The sequence below is a fragment of the Coptis chinensis genome, chromosome 9 (genome assembly GCF_015680905.1).
Source record: "Coptis chinensis isolate HL-2020 chromosome 9, ASM1568090v1, whole genome shotgun sequence".
In the NCBI taxonomy this organism is placed as follows: domain Eukaryota; kingdom Viridiplantae; phylum Streptophyta; class Magnoliopsida; order Ranunculales; family Ranunculaceae; genus Coptis; species Coptis chinensis.
Window position 1 is genome coordinate 77,405,760 of NC_141464.1, and position 15,730 is coordinate 77,421,489.

At 36.4% G+C, this 15,730-nt stretch overlaps 3 protein-coding genes across 3 annotated transcripts; all 3 read left to right on the forward strand.

Moving 5' to 3' along the window:
- Positions 1-216: 216 nt before the first annotated feature.
- Positions 217-4,350, forward strand: SCI1 (splicing regulatory glutamine/lysine-rich-like protein). Its single transcript, XM_086583662.1, has 4 exons — positions 217-467; positions 553-687; positions 857-912; positions 3,769-4,350. The coding sequence occupies exons 1-4, from the start codon at positions 404-406 to the stop codon at positions 3,997-3,999; spliced, it is 486 nt and encodes a 161-aa protein (XP_086439788.1). The 5' UTR covers positions 217-403; the 3' UTR covers positions 4,000-4,350.
- Positions 4,351-6,711: 2,361 nt separating this feature from the next.
- On the forward strand, positions 6,712-10,783 carry WIN1 (HOPW1-1-interacting 1). Its single transcript, XM_086584460.1, has 4 exons — positions 6,712-7,438; positions 8,035-8,469; positions 9,907-10,477; positions 10,578-10,783. The coding sequence occupies exons 1-3, from the start codon at positions 7,028-7,030 to the stop codon at positions 10,444-10,446; spliced, it is 1,386 nt and encodes a 461-aa protein (XP_086440586.1). The 5' UTR covers positions 6,712-7,027; the 3' UTR covers positions 10,447-10,477; positions 10,578-10,783.
- Positions 10,784-12,838: 2,055 nt separating this feature from the next.
- Positions 12,839-14,777, forward strand: LOC147478261 (protein GRAVITROPIC IN THE LIGHT 1-like). Its single transcript, XM_086584461.1, has 2 exons — positions 12,839-13,752; positions 13,843-14,777. Exons 1-2 carry the CDS (start codon positions 12,986-12,988, stop codon positions 14,021-14,023), a joined length of 948 nt encoding a protein of 315 aa, XP_086440587.1. The 5' UTR covers positions 12,839-12,985; the 3' UTR covers positions 14,024-14,777.
- Positions 14,778-15,730: the final 953 nt, after the last annotated feature.

The window sequence follows — 15,730 nt, forward strand, 5'->3', positions numbered from 1 at the left end:
CATTCATAGAAATTTAACCGGAAAAAGAATGACTCTACTTTGTGAGAAGATGTCCAACATTTTTTCAAATAAGGTCTTTCTAAAGAAAGAAAGGAAATGCCATTAAAAAGTTTCCCATCTAAGCATGGATCAAGATTAGGCAGCATGCACATTTTTAAATAGGACAACCATAACATTAGTATACATTTAGCTCAAAAACCGATGAACGCAATCAATGGGTGTTTAAAGTTTTAATTGATGTATTTGATGCCTATTGAGGACATATTGGGCATTTCATCATAGAAGTTTTAGATTATTATTATTATTTTATTAGAAGAAAATAGAAACCGGCTATCGAGATTTTGCTATATGGTAAGACGAGGACGGACTAGTATTATTATTATTCCCATGGTCTGAGAATAGAATGGGGAGCAGTGAGAAGAAATCGAGGAAAAGACGTTCTTCAGAATCACCACCTACAGAAGAAGGTAATAATAATACCCACTTCCTAAATTATCATCATCATCATCATCATCATCTATATTCTGTTTTCTTAAATTTGTTTATTTCCAGGTGAGAGCAGAAGCAAGAAGCATCATAGAACAAGAGACGACGACAAGGAAAGAAGAAGTAGTAGTAGTAGTAAGAGAGATGATAAAACAAAGGATAACAAATCAAATAAGCATTCTAAACACACCCATCACAAAGGTATAGTTAAATAATTATAACAAGATCGATCATTTCTTCAAATCAATAGAACTTTCATATATATACTCTATTTGCATCTTCTATTCAGTTCAGTTAATATTAGCTTCTTGTTTTTGGTTGCCCTGATTCGATAGGACGTTATTCTAAACGTACTGAATTTGCATTTCAGGGAAAAACTCAAAGGAAAAGCATGATGACAAGCTTCGCGAACAAAATAGTCGCCTTGTGAGTCTTAAGTTTATTTTATTTTTTTGTTTAATGATTGAAGTAGCAATGAGAGTATTAACTAAATTAGTTCATTGTTACCAAAAATATCACCTTCATAGGTATAGAGTAGCAGTGTACATGTAGGGATCATAAAAAAACTAGATTAACTGCTGCTTGTATTCGCCAAGTCTAAATTACAATGAAGACAGAAGCGTCTACTTATGCAACTTGTTTGTCAGAGATAAGTCAAATAACTGTGAAATAGCATTTCCTCGGAAAAGGATCTGCACCAAGATACGGACAAATTTCATCAAAGGTTGAGATGAAGACATTAGGAAAATGGTCTTCACCTGATCCATATCATCAAATATGCGGTCCTGTGTACTTTTCGTGCATCAACTTACTAGTATTGATGGGTTTCCGATTGAGTTTTACAAAAAGTGTTGGGAGACTGTTCGTGTGGATTTTATGAGCATGGTGAAAGACTTATTTGATACGGGGTTCCTTGCACATCATTTGAATAACACGTTCATTGCTCTTATTCCTAAAATTTGTGACGCGGATGATATTAGTGACTTGAGACCGATTAGTTTGATCGGGAGTGCTTACAAGATTTTATCTAAGGTTTTGTCTTTGAAGATGAAAAAAGTTTTGTGTAAAATTATTTCTCAAGAGCAAGGGGCTTTCATTAGCGATAGACAGGTTCTTGATAGAATCCTCATAGCTAATGAGACTATTGGTGATAAGCAGAGGAGTGGTGAGCTGGGTATTGTTTGTAAAGTTGATTTAACGAAGGCTTATGATCATGTTAGTTGGAGGTTCCTCGACTATGTCTTAGGGAAGATGGGGTTTGGGGTGAAATGGAGAAGATGGATGTGGAAGTGTATATCATCGATATCCTTTTCCGTTATAGTAAATGGATCTCCAGCAGGTTTCTTTAAGAGTTCGAGAGGTATTAGGCAAGTGATCCACTCTTCCCTCTCCTATTTATTTTGGTAGTGGAAGTTTTCGGTAGAATGATTTCGCGAGCCAACTCGAGCGGTATCTTAGAAGGTTTTAGAGTGGGTAGTGACATGGTCCGCATTTCTCACCTCCAATTTGTCGATGATACTTTAATTTTTCTTGGCCGGGAGGTGGGTCGTTAGGTGGTGGAGGGGCATTCTTTGTTGTTTTGAGGCAGTTTCTGGGCTTCGTGTTAATCTTGCCAAGAGTAAGATGTATGTGGGGAGTGTTCCCTTTTTGAGCCGTCTTGCATCGGTGTTAGATTGTCAAGCGGATTCGTTTCCTTGTACGTATTTGGGTCTTCCTTTTGGGGCCGACGTGCGTTCTTTTAGAGTCTGCTTTTCTTTTAGAGTCTGGAATGTCTTGGGTATGCCCGGGCTGGGTATTGGATTTGCTTAAAGGTTGGAGTCACGGTCCTTTCTCTTCTTCTGGAAATCGCATGTGGAGCTTATTACCTTTTGCGATCATGTGGGGCATTTGGCTAGAGCGAAACCGTCGTCACTTTGATGGCATTTTTATTTTGTGTAAGAAGACAATTCTCTCGATAAAAGCTTTGTTATTTCAGTGGTCTAAAGTCTTCTTAGAGGATGCTTCTTTGAGTCTTTTGTTGCTAGATGGGAGTCTAAGGGTGGAATTCGAGCTAAACAAACCGAGCTTTACCATGCTCAAGCTCGGCTCGCTAATTACACGAGCTTTAAATTGAGCTCGAGCTCGGCTCATATAGTTAAACGAGTGAGGTCGAGCCGAGCTTAAACGAGCCAAGCTCAAGCCGAGCTCCGAGCCCTCGGTTATTTTACACTATAAATATGCTATTTGAACTAAACAAGCCAAGCTTCATCAAGCTTATTTGTTACACGAGCTTTTATTTGAGCTCGAGCTCGGCTCATATAGTAAACGAGCGAGCTTGAGCCGAGCTTAAACGAGCCAAGCCCAAGCCGAGCTCCTAGCCCTCGGCTCAAATTCCACCCTTAGATGGGACCGTCTTATGTTTTTAGACATGGGGTGACAATGCATGTATGGGGTTTTTTGTTTTTTTTCTTCTTAGGTTTTGTTTTATCGCTTGTAAATATTTATTTTTCGGTTGTTCTCTTGTAATGTAGGCCTACTATCGGTATTTTGGTACACCGACATTGATATTTCTGATATATATCCACCGAATATAGAATTTTTTTTCCGATATATATCGGAATTTCCGATATAAAATTTTATATCGCCGATATAATCAATATATCCGATATATATCGGTTGACTTTTTGACTATTTTTTAATATAAATTCGATATTTCCAATATATTTCCGATATTTCCGATATTATATTTCCAATATATCTGATATTTCCGATATTTTAAATAGTTTGGACTGGTTACCAAAAAAATAGATATATCCGATATATATCAGTTTTGAGTACACCAATATATTTATCGATATCGATGTTTTGAGCCTTGGCGAAGAACGTAGTCGTTAAAATACCTTAAAAACTTGTAGTTACTACCAACACGCAAATCACTCCTCTCCACTCTTCTATCTTTGTTAAGAATGTGGTCACTACCATAGTTTGATAATTTTATTTGCCCACATGCTCTCCTCGAGTCCGGGACTTTTGTGTGTACAATCCCTTACCCCAACCCACCCCGACCCCACACTAATTTATTGTTTATCTGATAATCTGGACATATCGTGTATCCCTCCTTTTTATGTACATTAAGCACAAAGAAACTAATAATCTAATACATGTGATTTTGAATCTGTTGAGCTTAACTTTGTATCCTCACATTGAGATTTCTTTGTTCTTTTTTTTAGTGTTCATTAGTCTTCTTGATAGTCAGAATGAAAGTCATACATTTAGTTCATGCTTGGTTTTCTCCTTGAACAGGGCTTCCCAGAGTTATCAAGTGACGATTACTTCTCTAAAAACAATGAGTTTGCAACCTGGTTGAAGGAAAAGAAAAGAATATTTTTCTCAGATCTTTCATCTGAAGATGCACGCAGCTACTTCTCTAGCTTTATCAAGAAATGGAACAATGGAAGACTTGAACCACGATATTATGAAGGCATCACAACTGGACCTCGGACTGCCCACAACTGGAAAATCAAAGCGAAGTAGTATGATGTAGTACTTTTAGTTTCTATCAATCAAAAAACAATATATCCTGTAGTTTCTAAAGAATTTGATATCATTTTGCGTCTTCTTTTCTTCTTCTCCATGATATGCAGTTTTTGCAAACAAGTTCTTCGCCCTTGAGATGTCCTTTGTCCATTCTGATTCATTCACTGGATTTTTGGTGGTTACCTACGGTAGATATAGGTGAACTGGTGGCATCAGTGAACTGATTTTAATTGTAGGAATATGTATGTTGTTGATCAATGTAGTCTACTATGCTTATTGGAATATGGTATAACAGTCCTTATAGGCTAGCCATGCCTGTCTTCCTGATAAAATTTATCAATTTGAAGATTCCAAGCTGTTCTCTACGCTAGCTAAACTGATTTGTTATTGTTCTCTTTTATTATCACATTTTTCTCATTTTGAAGAATTAGCACTACAAATATTTTCTACCGTCAGCAAGTCTTGAGGTTACAGACCCCTCCTCCATTTTTCCTTCACAATGTTTTGCAAGTGAGCATTGCGAGAGAACAAATTAGGTACAACCATCATTAACCTCTAGAACTGCAAAGTTGATAAGCATCTTTATGGTGTTAAACTGTTAGGAAAAAAGCTTCCTCTTTGAAAATGGCGGACAGCTCTCCTGCGGCTTAAAGCAGCTACCCTTCCTGCGGGGAATAGCAGATCTCTCTACTTCCCTTTTCCCCTTTCCCCTTCTTCTCCTTTAAACTCTCTTCTCCACCTAGAGCTACCCAATTTAATTAGGTTACCACAATCTAAACCCTACCATTCACAGCCTCCACAACCCAAAACTCTTTGATTCCAGTAGATCTACTAATTGGAAGTGATGAAGAAGAAAAAGAAGAAGAAAAGCTTCCTCCTTTCTGTTGGTATGTAGGAGAGTTTATATCAACCAACATTGGTCTCTATCTTCAGTGGATCTGGAGGTGGGTTTTGTGGTTGTCTCCTTTGGTGCAGCCACCTTCCCACATTTTGCAGATCTTACACTATCTCAAGACCTTAAATAAGTTGGGTTTAGTTGGTTTTTGGTATGCAGCTGGTAGTGGTAGTTTCACTTTGGATTTACTTGGTCCAACATCTCTCTATCGGCGTCAAGGCCATGGGTTCAGACCCGTTATGTCCGGGATTTGGTTTGGCATTATGATTTGTTTGTTCAAAGCCATGGCTCTCTCCCATTTTCTACCCCCTCTCCGATTCTTTGGTTTGGGTTTCTTCGTCAGTCAGCTCACTAGTTGGGCCTTTGGTGGGGCATTCCAGGTTTGGAATTGCTAATCGACTTTGTTGTTGTGGAGTTTTATCTTTGTGCGACGATGACTCGTCATTGAGTCGTCACCATGGGAGATCCAACACGGTGGAAGAAGGAGCAACTATAAAACCACCAAGAGAAAAGGATGGGGTTTCCAATGTGGTCGAGGTGTCTTCTGGTGGTTTGCTTGGAGTCGGTGGAGTCTATGTCGAGACTACCATATATTTACTGACTTCTGTTGGTTTCAACTGTTTTAATTTCGAGTTTTCTTTTCTTGTTTTCAGGTTAATGTTAATTGTTTTGATTGTAAGAAGTTATGTACAAATTAATACAATCAGGGCAGTTTATCAAAAAAAAGATAAGCATCTTTATTATATTTACTATGTACATGGCCAAATTCCATAAAATATATCATACTAACAAATTCAGTAATAACTACTTTTAAGTTCCAACAATCCATGGTGATTTTTTTTGTTTTGCATAGGCCCGAAAACCAAAATGAATGATATTCATTCTGATATGAATGAACTTCATTTCTTGGTAGAGGATCGTGCTCACTCTAGAACATGGCCCAAAATATCGCCGAGAAATCCGATATCTCGCCGATATATCTCGGTAAATTGGTACACCGAGATCGATATTTCCGAGATATATCCACCGAATATTAAACCCCTTTTTTTCCGAGATATATCGGAATTTCCGATATGAAAGTTTATATCGCCGATATAATCGATATTTCCGATATAATCGATATATATCGGTTGACTTTTTGACCAATTTTTAATAATTTAATATTGAAATTTCCGACATATCCGATATATCCGAGATATATCGGCGAGATATCCGAGATATCCGAGATATATCGGTGAGATATCCGATATTTTAGAAACTTTGGACTGGTCACCAAAAAAACCGAGATATCCGATATATCCGATATATCTCGGTTTTTGGGTACACCGATATATTAAACGATATCGAAATTTTGGGCCTTGCTCTAGAATACACAAGCAGCCACTCTGTCATTGTTGTCTATTATAAGTTCTTAATAGTTAATACTGGGCATTGAATATGTATGATATCAATGTGTGTTGAGCTTTACCTGATCCAACATTTGGCTAAAGGATGTAACTAAATCCATTTGAAGATTTAGCAATTTATTTTCTTTGGGAATTCTTAGTCCTAACATTTCGTCCAAAACTCCCAATTGAAATACCCAAGTTAACATAATAAGAAGTGAGGATAAATCACTATAACCATAATTATAGTAAAATTTAAACTTTGAAATAAGGATGTGTGTACTATTAGAGTTACGAGTCCATGGTCATATATAGGAGAGAAGAAAATTTGAGAAAGAACATATGTTTATTTTGTTGGGTCTTAAACTATTAGTAAACTGGTGGTTGGACTTAGTTGGACCGTTGGAAAAACGCATTGGATTTATTTTTAAGTGGGCCAATTCCGAAATTACGAAAAGTCAAAAACAAGGTTCTGATGTAATTTCCTTTCCGTTTCCTACTTTTCTTCCTCACTGGAGAATTTGGAAAGTATACATTGATTCTCTCATTCTCAGCTAAATCTTTACCAAACAAAATTGTGTTCACAACTATAAACTTTCCCAAACAAATCTCAATTATTTCCACTGAAAAAAACACTTAAAAAAAAAGGTGTTTTAAAGAGGTTTTTGAAGCTAAAGAAGACATTGGTCTTCTGTTTCTCGTCTAGTTTGATTAAAAAAGTGCTAAAGGAGAGATTTTGGGGAAGATGGCTTCATTAAATCTTCGTCTAAACAGTTCCATTTCGTCAAAAATCGACACTTCAACCATTTTTAAGCTAAAAAATGGAAGGTTTAATGCATGCAATGTGTTTGCAAGTCTTAATTTAGATACCAAGACTTACCCAAGTACTAAAGTGAAACTGGGTGTGTCAAAAAGTGAGGAGATAATGGCAGCGGAAGCTAAATATTTAGTTGGAACATATGCTAGAGCACCAGTTGTTATTGAGAGGGGTAAAGGTTGTAAATTGTTTGATGTTGAAGGGAAAGAGTATCTTGATATGACTTCTGGTATTGCTGTGAATGCACTTGGTCATTGTGACCCTGAGTATGTTAATGCTATTAAAGAGCAAGCTGATACTGTTATTCATACTAGCAATGTGTATTATACACAGCCACAGGTATATTTCGCAACTCGAATTGGTTTTGCATGTAGTTGTTGTTTTCATTTGTGGTTTTTGAATTTGTGGAATGTTCTTGTATTGTGTTCATTTGCGAAAAATTGTTGTGTTTGAATTTGTAGACAAGTTGCTTGTAAATGGATTTCTCCTGCTATTAGGATACTAGGACAGGGGCGTTGTTAGTTAGTATGTGATGTATTCGTAATATAAAACATGCTTTAAAAGTTACTTGTATATTGATTTTTCTGTAACTCAACATGTAAAAGTATCATCGAATGTGCATTCGGTTTTTTTCCTCCCTTTCAATTCATAATGTCTACATATCTTTTGTGCACTGGTGTGTTCATATTTAGATTTTCTATTATTTGTTTTAAGCTTTTAAAGTGTGGACCTACTAGCAGAAATCTTTTTTGGGCAATTTAGATTAAACATGATTGGCGCATGTTCTAGACACCAAAGAACGGCTCCTCCTGTAACAGAATGATGGATTTATCCTGATTTTTTTGCTCTCCTGGTTATTACTTATAACTTTATAAGTTACAGAAAACATTCTATTATCTCATCAGGGTTATAAAACATTTGCTATGATATTTCAGGTGGATCTTGCAAAACGTCTTGTGGAGTGTTCCTTTGGTGATCGTGTCTTCTTCTCGAATTCTGGAACTGAAGCAAATGAAGCGGCTATAAAATTTTCAAGGAAATTCCAAAGACATTTACATCCCAATGAGGAAGATCCACCTGCAGAGTTTGTTACTTTTACCAACAGCTTTCATGGGAGGACAATGGGTGCTCTTGCCTTGACAAGTAAGGAGAATTACAGGTCACCATTTCAACCTGTTATGCCTGGAGCCACTTTCTTGGAATATGGCAATATTGAAGCAGCAACAGAAGTTATTAAACGTGGAAAAACGGCCGCAGTTTTTGTGGAACCAATCCAAGGTGAAGGGGGCATATATAGTGCTACACAAGAATTTTTGCAGTCCTTGCGTAGTGCTTGTGATGATGCTGGAGCACTTCTGGTCTTCGACGAGGTAGGCAGGCGTTTAGTTTTCATATTATACTTGTTATATTTACGTAAAACAGCCTATGTTACACTGACACGGTTAATGATCTCATGGGACCAAGGCCAAGCTGATCTTAGTATCCTTAGCTTGTGATCTATTTCATTTTTTGGATTGTTACCAAAATGGCAATATAGTCAACTGATTGTAGATATTGTCACTGAGCCCATCCACCTTAGACTATCTTTCTATATTGTTTTCCCTTAACGATTTCTTAATCACACAGTCATCTACTTAGCACAACGAATCTCAACCATATATTCAGTGTCACAGAACATTTTAACTGGTCGCACGAATGTGACTGTTATTTGTGAAGGCACTTAAAATGTGAGTCTAGGTATGTGAATTGGAAAAACTAGTCTCGTTACGTAATTGTTTCTTGCCAACATCTGACGTAATTTCCGTGTTCTAATACTAAGCTGCACTGATCGGTTTTGACATCCTTTATATCAATGAATTATCTCAAATCTTAACAGCCATCTACTGTCAGATATTGAGCATGTGTCTTGTAAACTTATTTTTTTTGTTTTGAAAGTTCACCAAGTTCCTAAGGAAATTGTACATTTCCACTTCCAGAGATTTGCGAGTCCAGTCAAAAATTGTATGTGATGACATGTGGGTTATGTAAGAAAGACGTAGACACGTGTCTATTTGAGCTCAGCTCAAAGCTTTCACATATGCTGATCACCTGCTTAACTGACATAGTGACAAGTAAACACCATTAAAATGTTTCAGTGAGTGCCCATGATGTATGACAATGTGTGTAGGAACTATTCTGAAAATTTTGTTGTTATTGTTAGATAGCATGTTGGTATGCCTATTTTAGCAAAGAGGTGTAATGAATGTCTGTTCTGCGACTTTGACTAGCATGCTTGGAGGGAATAACAAGGCAGGCTGTGTGTTTGGAATCTTACTGCTAAGTTTACCGCGGTTTGAAGCTATTTAATTTACCATGAGATTTAAAATTCAGCATACCATTCCAGCTGTGACTCTGTTTCTTTGTTTAATGCCGAGTCAAAATATTCAAAATTTTAATCCTTCTTTCCTATGTGTCAACTCTTTGGATGTGTCAATATCTTTAAACAGAAGTTTTTACAAGTTTGTTAATCTTTATTAGAGTTTGACTTGGAGCATCTCCATGTTATTATACTGTATGTAGAGCTGAACATCTTATGGCTGCACGCGACATAGTTCTTGCAATTTAGTGGCTGAAGGTCAACACTGCTTTAACAGATTCTTAACTTGATGCGTAATTCTAATCCGTGTTTACTATGGATGAATAATTCAATACCTATCTCATAGATTTGTATATATTTCTTTCTGGTATAGGTTATCTGCCATAAAGTTCTGTGATATTTTTTCGTACTTTACCTAACCTTCAAATATAATTGTTACCTTATCTCTTAGGTTCAATGCGGGTTAGGGCGTACTGGATACCTCTGGGCCCATGAGTCGTATGGAGTTTTTCCAGATATAATGACACTAGCCAAACCACTTGCTGGAGGTCTACCAATTGGTGCGGTGTTGGTGACTGAGAGAGTTGCTTCTGCCATAGCCCCCGGTGATCACGGAAGCACATTTGCAGGTTCACCTGGCATCTGTAAACCAGCTCTTGTAGTTTTGGAGAAAATCATGAAACCTGAGTTCTTGGCCAGCGTTTCCAAGAAAGGCAAGTACCTGAAGGAATTATTATTACAGAAACTAGAAGGTAACAAGCATGTGAAAGAAGTACGTGGGCTTGGGCTAATTGTGGGAATTGAGCTGGATGTACCAGCATCACCACTTGTGGATGCTTGTCGTAAGTCTGGCCTTCTTGTACTGACTGCCGGGAAAGGAAATGTTGTTAGGCTTGTACCTCCGCTGGTCATCTCGGAGCAAGAACTAAAGTTTGCGGTGGACATATTATCAGAGTGCATGCCTGTACTTGACATCGAGGAACCAAAGTAGGAAGAGTGGTGTTTTAAGTATAACTTATAAGGTTTGTAACCTTGACATCACTTCAAGTATAATAAAATTGTTTAATTTAAGGTGCTTCTCTCAACCTTAGATTACTCCATATTGATCATAATTCTTTGCAGGCGTGGCTTGTGGCATAGCTGTATTTTAGCGTAGAACCAGAGCTATCTTGATTCGTCATGGATGTTTCAGTTTGTCAACAACAAGAAATATTGTGTAGACCTGACAGTTATTTGCAACAGGAAGTAAACTTCCTTGGGGTTTGTTCTTGACTCTTCTGATTTTCTGAAGTAATATGGCAAATAGAGATGCTTGAATTTCAGTTTTATTTCAGCCATTTCTAATCACCTTTTCTACAAGTGCAAATTGCATGCATGAACTCAGTATGTCTATCTGACTATCGATGGTGTAATGTTAGTTACATTATTACGTCTTAATATAAATATATAACTAAGGGAGATTGAGCATTTGAGCTTGCATAACTGGCTGGGGTACAAGTTATGTGATCAATTTACATATGCCATTATGAGTAGGGGTGGGAATTTGGCCCTAACGACCCTAACCCGGCCCTGACCGACCCGACCCTAAGCCCTATAAAGCCCTTACAACTAAAGCCCTCCACAGAGTTTAGGGCCACTAAGGCGGGTGGTAAAGGTTCAAAACATAGGCCCGACCCCAACTAAGCCCCAAACCAAGCCCTAGTTATAATTTTCACTATAAAATACACAACTAAAACTATCCAACTCCTTGCATTATATATTTTTATTAAAATAACACCGTTTTTTGTAATTTATCACTTCACCGTATGGATTTCTAATAACTTGTCTTATATCATAAAAACTTGTAAACCTAATTGTTTTTATCTCACAACTCACGATACCTCTCACAACTCCCCGCCTAACCTAGTCGCCAAGAACAATAATGAGCACCGGGCATTAGCCTAATGAAAAATAGGTTGACGTCGGAAAACTCATTCCATACTCTTATTTGTCTTTGTGTTCTTCAATGTTAAATGTAATTTTGGTGAGATTTGAGTACAAGAAATAACAGATTTATGTCGAAAAAGCTCATTCCAAAATGTGTCTTGTGTATTTTAACGTAATTTTGAAATATAAATATGAGTCTCTATGTATTTCCGTTTATTAGATTGTGGATATTTTTAAATTGTTGGACTTATCGAAAATTATTACTAGATTGGTTGTTATTCAAATTTCAAAGTGGTGGGACTTTGAGTTTTGAAATTTTTGAATTTTTTTTTGTTTTTTTTGTAATATAAATGAGTTTTAAAACTGATGTAGTAAAAGAAGAAAATATATAGGCCCCGGCCCTAAACCTGTTAAAAGAGGGCTTAGGGTAGGGTCGTATAAATTTAGACTTATGACCCTACCCGACCCTAATAACTAAAAGGCTTTAAATGTTAAGGGCCGGGCTAGCCCGACCCGACCTATTGCCCACCCCTAATTATGAGTCACGAATCTTTTGTCATCCACTAACATCCACACTACATGTATTTTCCATATGTTAGAGCAAGGCCCAAAATATCGAATTCGGTAAATATTTCAATTTACTTAAAAACCGATATATATCAAAAATATCAGAAATATCAGAGATATATTTTTTTTATTCACTAGTCAAAATTTTGTTTTGTATGTTGATATATTAGAAATATTATCGATTATATCAGAAATATCATCAATATATCGGTCAAAATCAACAATATTTAGTCAAAATTAACAATATCAGTCGATATATATTGTTATATCGGAAATTACAATATATATAAAAAAAAATATTTAATATTCGGTTGAGATATATCGAATATATCTATATCAGTGTACCAAAAAACAATATATATCGGTAATATATCGGATATATAGGCGATATTTTGGGCTTGTGTTAGAGACCCTTGATGTTCAACCACCGTAGATATTTTCATTTCAAAGTAAAATATTGGAAACATAGGTGGTAAAAACTGGATATACTTTCGGTCATTGTTTCCACTTTCCCCGCCAGGTCTATCACTCTCGATCTATGTATCAAAGTAGAACGGTCCTTTTTTTGAGTCTTTGATGAAAGTCTAGTCAGCTTTCCCGCGTAAAAAAATAAAATAAAGCATTCCTTGAGCCAATGTTCCAATAGAAAAGCAACACGTAGCAACATGATGAGAAACGCGTGATTATAGTCCTTCTCTGTTTATCTACTTTGATTTCCCGCGTTAAAAAGAAAAAAATTATTTCTCACACCTAAAATTATTCTTTTCCATGCTTAAAAATATGCAAAAAAACAAGAACAAAGGTAAAAAAATAAGGAAACTGTTGAGCATTGGAAACTCTGGTGTACTTACTGGCTTTGACAAGCCAAAACCCACTACCATCCATTCAAACCTCGATCAAAGTGTTAAAGCAAACAAAACACTTTATATTTTTTTCTTTCCCTCTTTCAACCATTTCTTTGTTGCTTTTCTAGTTTCACTAATCCCATAACACATTCCCACTTTTCTTCTACTTCTTGCTCTTCTTCTACTTGAGAAATGGAACAAATAAACAAATCTTCAACCCCAAGTCTCAACAAACTACTCCTTAGAACATTATCTGCTGTTTTTCGTTTTCGAAAAGCACCCAAAGAAAGACTTCACAAGCTAAAGTACCAAGACAGAATAAAAAACCATTCTTTAAAGTCAAATTCAAGCTTTGGCTATTTACCGAATCGTTCTTTTAACGAAGAGAATGAGAAAAAAATGGTCATGGAAGCTGTTTTCGCCAAGTTGTTTGCGAGTATTTCAACTATTAAAGCTGCTTATGCTCAGTTACAAATAGCTCAATCTCCTTATGATCCAGAAGAGATACAAGTAGCTGATGAGTTAGTAGTTACTGAGTTGAAACTTCTGTCTGAGTTGAAACAGAGTTATTTGAAGAAACAGAATGATAGTTCTCCTCATATTACGGTTTTGTTAGCTGAGCTTAAGGAACAAAAGAGTGTTTTAAAGAGTTATGAAATAATGAGGAAGAAGCTTGATTCTCAGTTCAAGTTAAAAGATTCAGAAATTTTGTTTCTGAAAGAAAAGTTGGAAGAATGTGGTAAGCAGAATGAGTTACTTGAACAACAACTAGACCATTTTGATTCTTTTTCAGTTCTTGATAATGTGGAGTTATCAGAATTGAGTTATAAGCATTTTGCTGTCGTTCATCAACGTGTTGTTGAGTCGATTTGTAGTTTTGTTAAGTTGGTTATAGAGAAAATGTGCTCTTCTGGGTGGGATATTGGTGCTGCAGCAAATGCAATTGAACCAGGTATGAGGTATGGGAAATTAAATGAAAGACGTTTTGCGTTTGAATCGTTTGTTTGTCGAGAAATGTTTGATGGTTTTCATTATTCAAATTTTTCTAGTTTGAATGAGCAAGAATGTAGAAGCCAACGACGTTTTTTTGACAAGTTCATGGAGTTGAAATCAATAAATGCAATGGAAATGTTGAAGGTGAAACCTGGTTCTAGTTTTGGGAAGTTTTGCCGGGTCAAATATTTGGGTCTAGTTCACCCCAAGATGGAGGTATCATTTTTGGTAATCTGAACCAAAGAAATGTAGTGAATCTGGGTGGGCACCCGGAAACCGGTTTCTTCAGTTCGTTTATTGAAATGGCAAAAATGTATGGCTCTTGCATTACTTAGCCTTTTCATTTGATCCCCAAGTGTCTATTTTTCAAGTTACAAAGGGCTGTCGATTTTCCGAGGTTTTAATGGAAAATGTTGTAGAACACGATACCGATGAGTTACCGGGTTCTGAACCCCGGGTTGGGTTTACGGTTATACCCGGATTCAATATTGGTAAAATTGTCGTACAGTGTAAAGTGTATCTGTCTTCTTGAAGCGTGAAATGTGGAGAATAATTTTGATGTCCATCATCAAAGTTCTGATGTGATGTCTTTTACCCTTTTCTTGGTAGAAAATCTGACCAAGCATCAGAATCCATGTCATCTAGGCCCATTATGTAGGCCTACATAAAAAGGAATCTAGTACTCGTGATGATCTGGGCTTTGGATTTTATAGAGTGAAATGGTGGGGACCAAACAAGTTGATGGGTGGCATACTTGTTTGGTGGTGCCAGAATCACAGAAAATGGGAAGAATTAAGAAATAGTGTATGACTTGTTGTTTTCTCATACTTATGAGAATTTTGTTCTTTAGTAACCTTTAGGTGTCAGCAGAATCTGGTAAGAATCAGTAGCAGAGTACCTTATGTATCTTTGGTTCATGTGAGGAACATGCTTTTGTACATAAAATTATGTAATATTGTAGATTATATGAAGCAAAAAAGTTTTTGTAGTATTTCTATTAGCATTTTAGGCTTATCTGGTTGCTACTTGCTAATTTGTTTCCGGCAAATAGAATAAGGTGTTACTTGTTAGGTACCACGTAGAGCTGATTAAAGGAGAAGAATCAGGTCAGGCTATGTATAATTATCTCAATAAAGCAGATATATGATGAAGACAATGACAAAATATAAGTTTAAGACTTAAATTGTCTACTAGCCAGAAGGGAAAAGTTGTTCCTTTGGCTGTGTGATATCATTGGTGAAGAATATAAAAAAAAATGTGTTACTCTAATTTATAAAGCATACCAAAGCAACTGTCTAAACTTAGAAACAGTAATAAGATTTTTTATGTACTTCAAGTGCTAATCATGTCTGATTGTCTCCTGCCAACTAGAAAGAGTGAAGGACCAATATAGAACAGCAGTTACAGAGACAGACAGAATCTTGTGCTTCATAGGCTCCCCTTTTATGTCTTGTATGTTGTCATAAGAAACCTAGAAGATGGTTGAGACTTGAGAGAGTTTATTGTATTAATAATTAATTGGACTTGTTACCTCCCCAATGCAACAACTATAAGCTATGGATGCGGTATTAGTCAGTGGTTTTCTCACTGATTTGGCGTGGAGAATGCAGAGCAAACCATGTAGTAATAGTAAGTCATGACACATGCATTCACAGGCTTTCTCTTAATGGACATGTTCGTGGGGCAACTTGTATGGTGTCTTGAACAATTTTTTAATTTACCCTTATTAACTTGTTCGTTTGCAACTTTTATATCTTCTTCGACAGTTACTCAGTTAGGGTATTTGTTGATAAAAAAAAGCACAGTTACGCAAGGCCTGATCACCATAAAATACCTGAAGTTATCATTATCTTAATGTGAAGCCTTACCTGACAGTTGGGGCAGAAAGAAAATATTGCTATAACTTAATAATTTTCTAAGCATAGAATATTTTTTTGAAAGCAA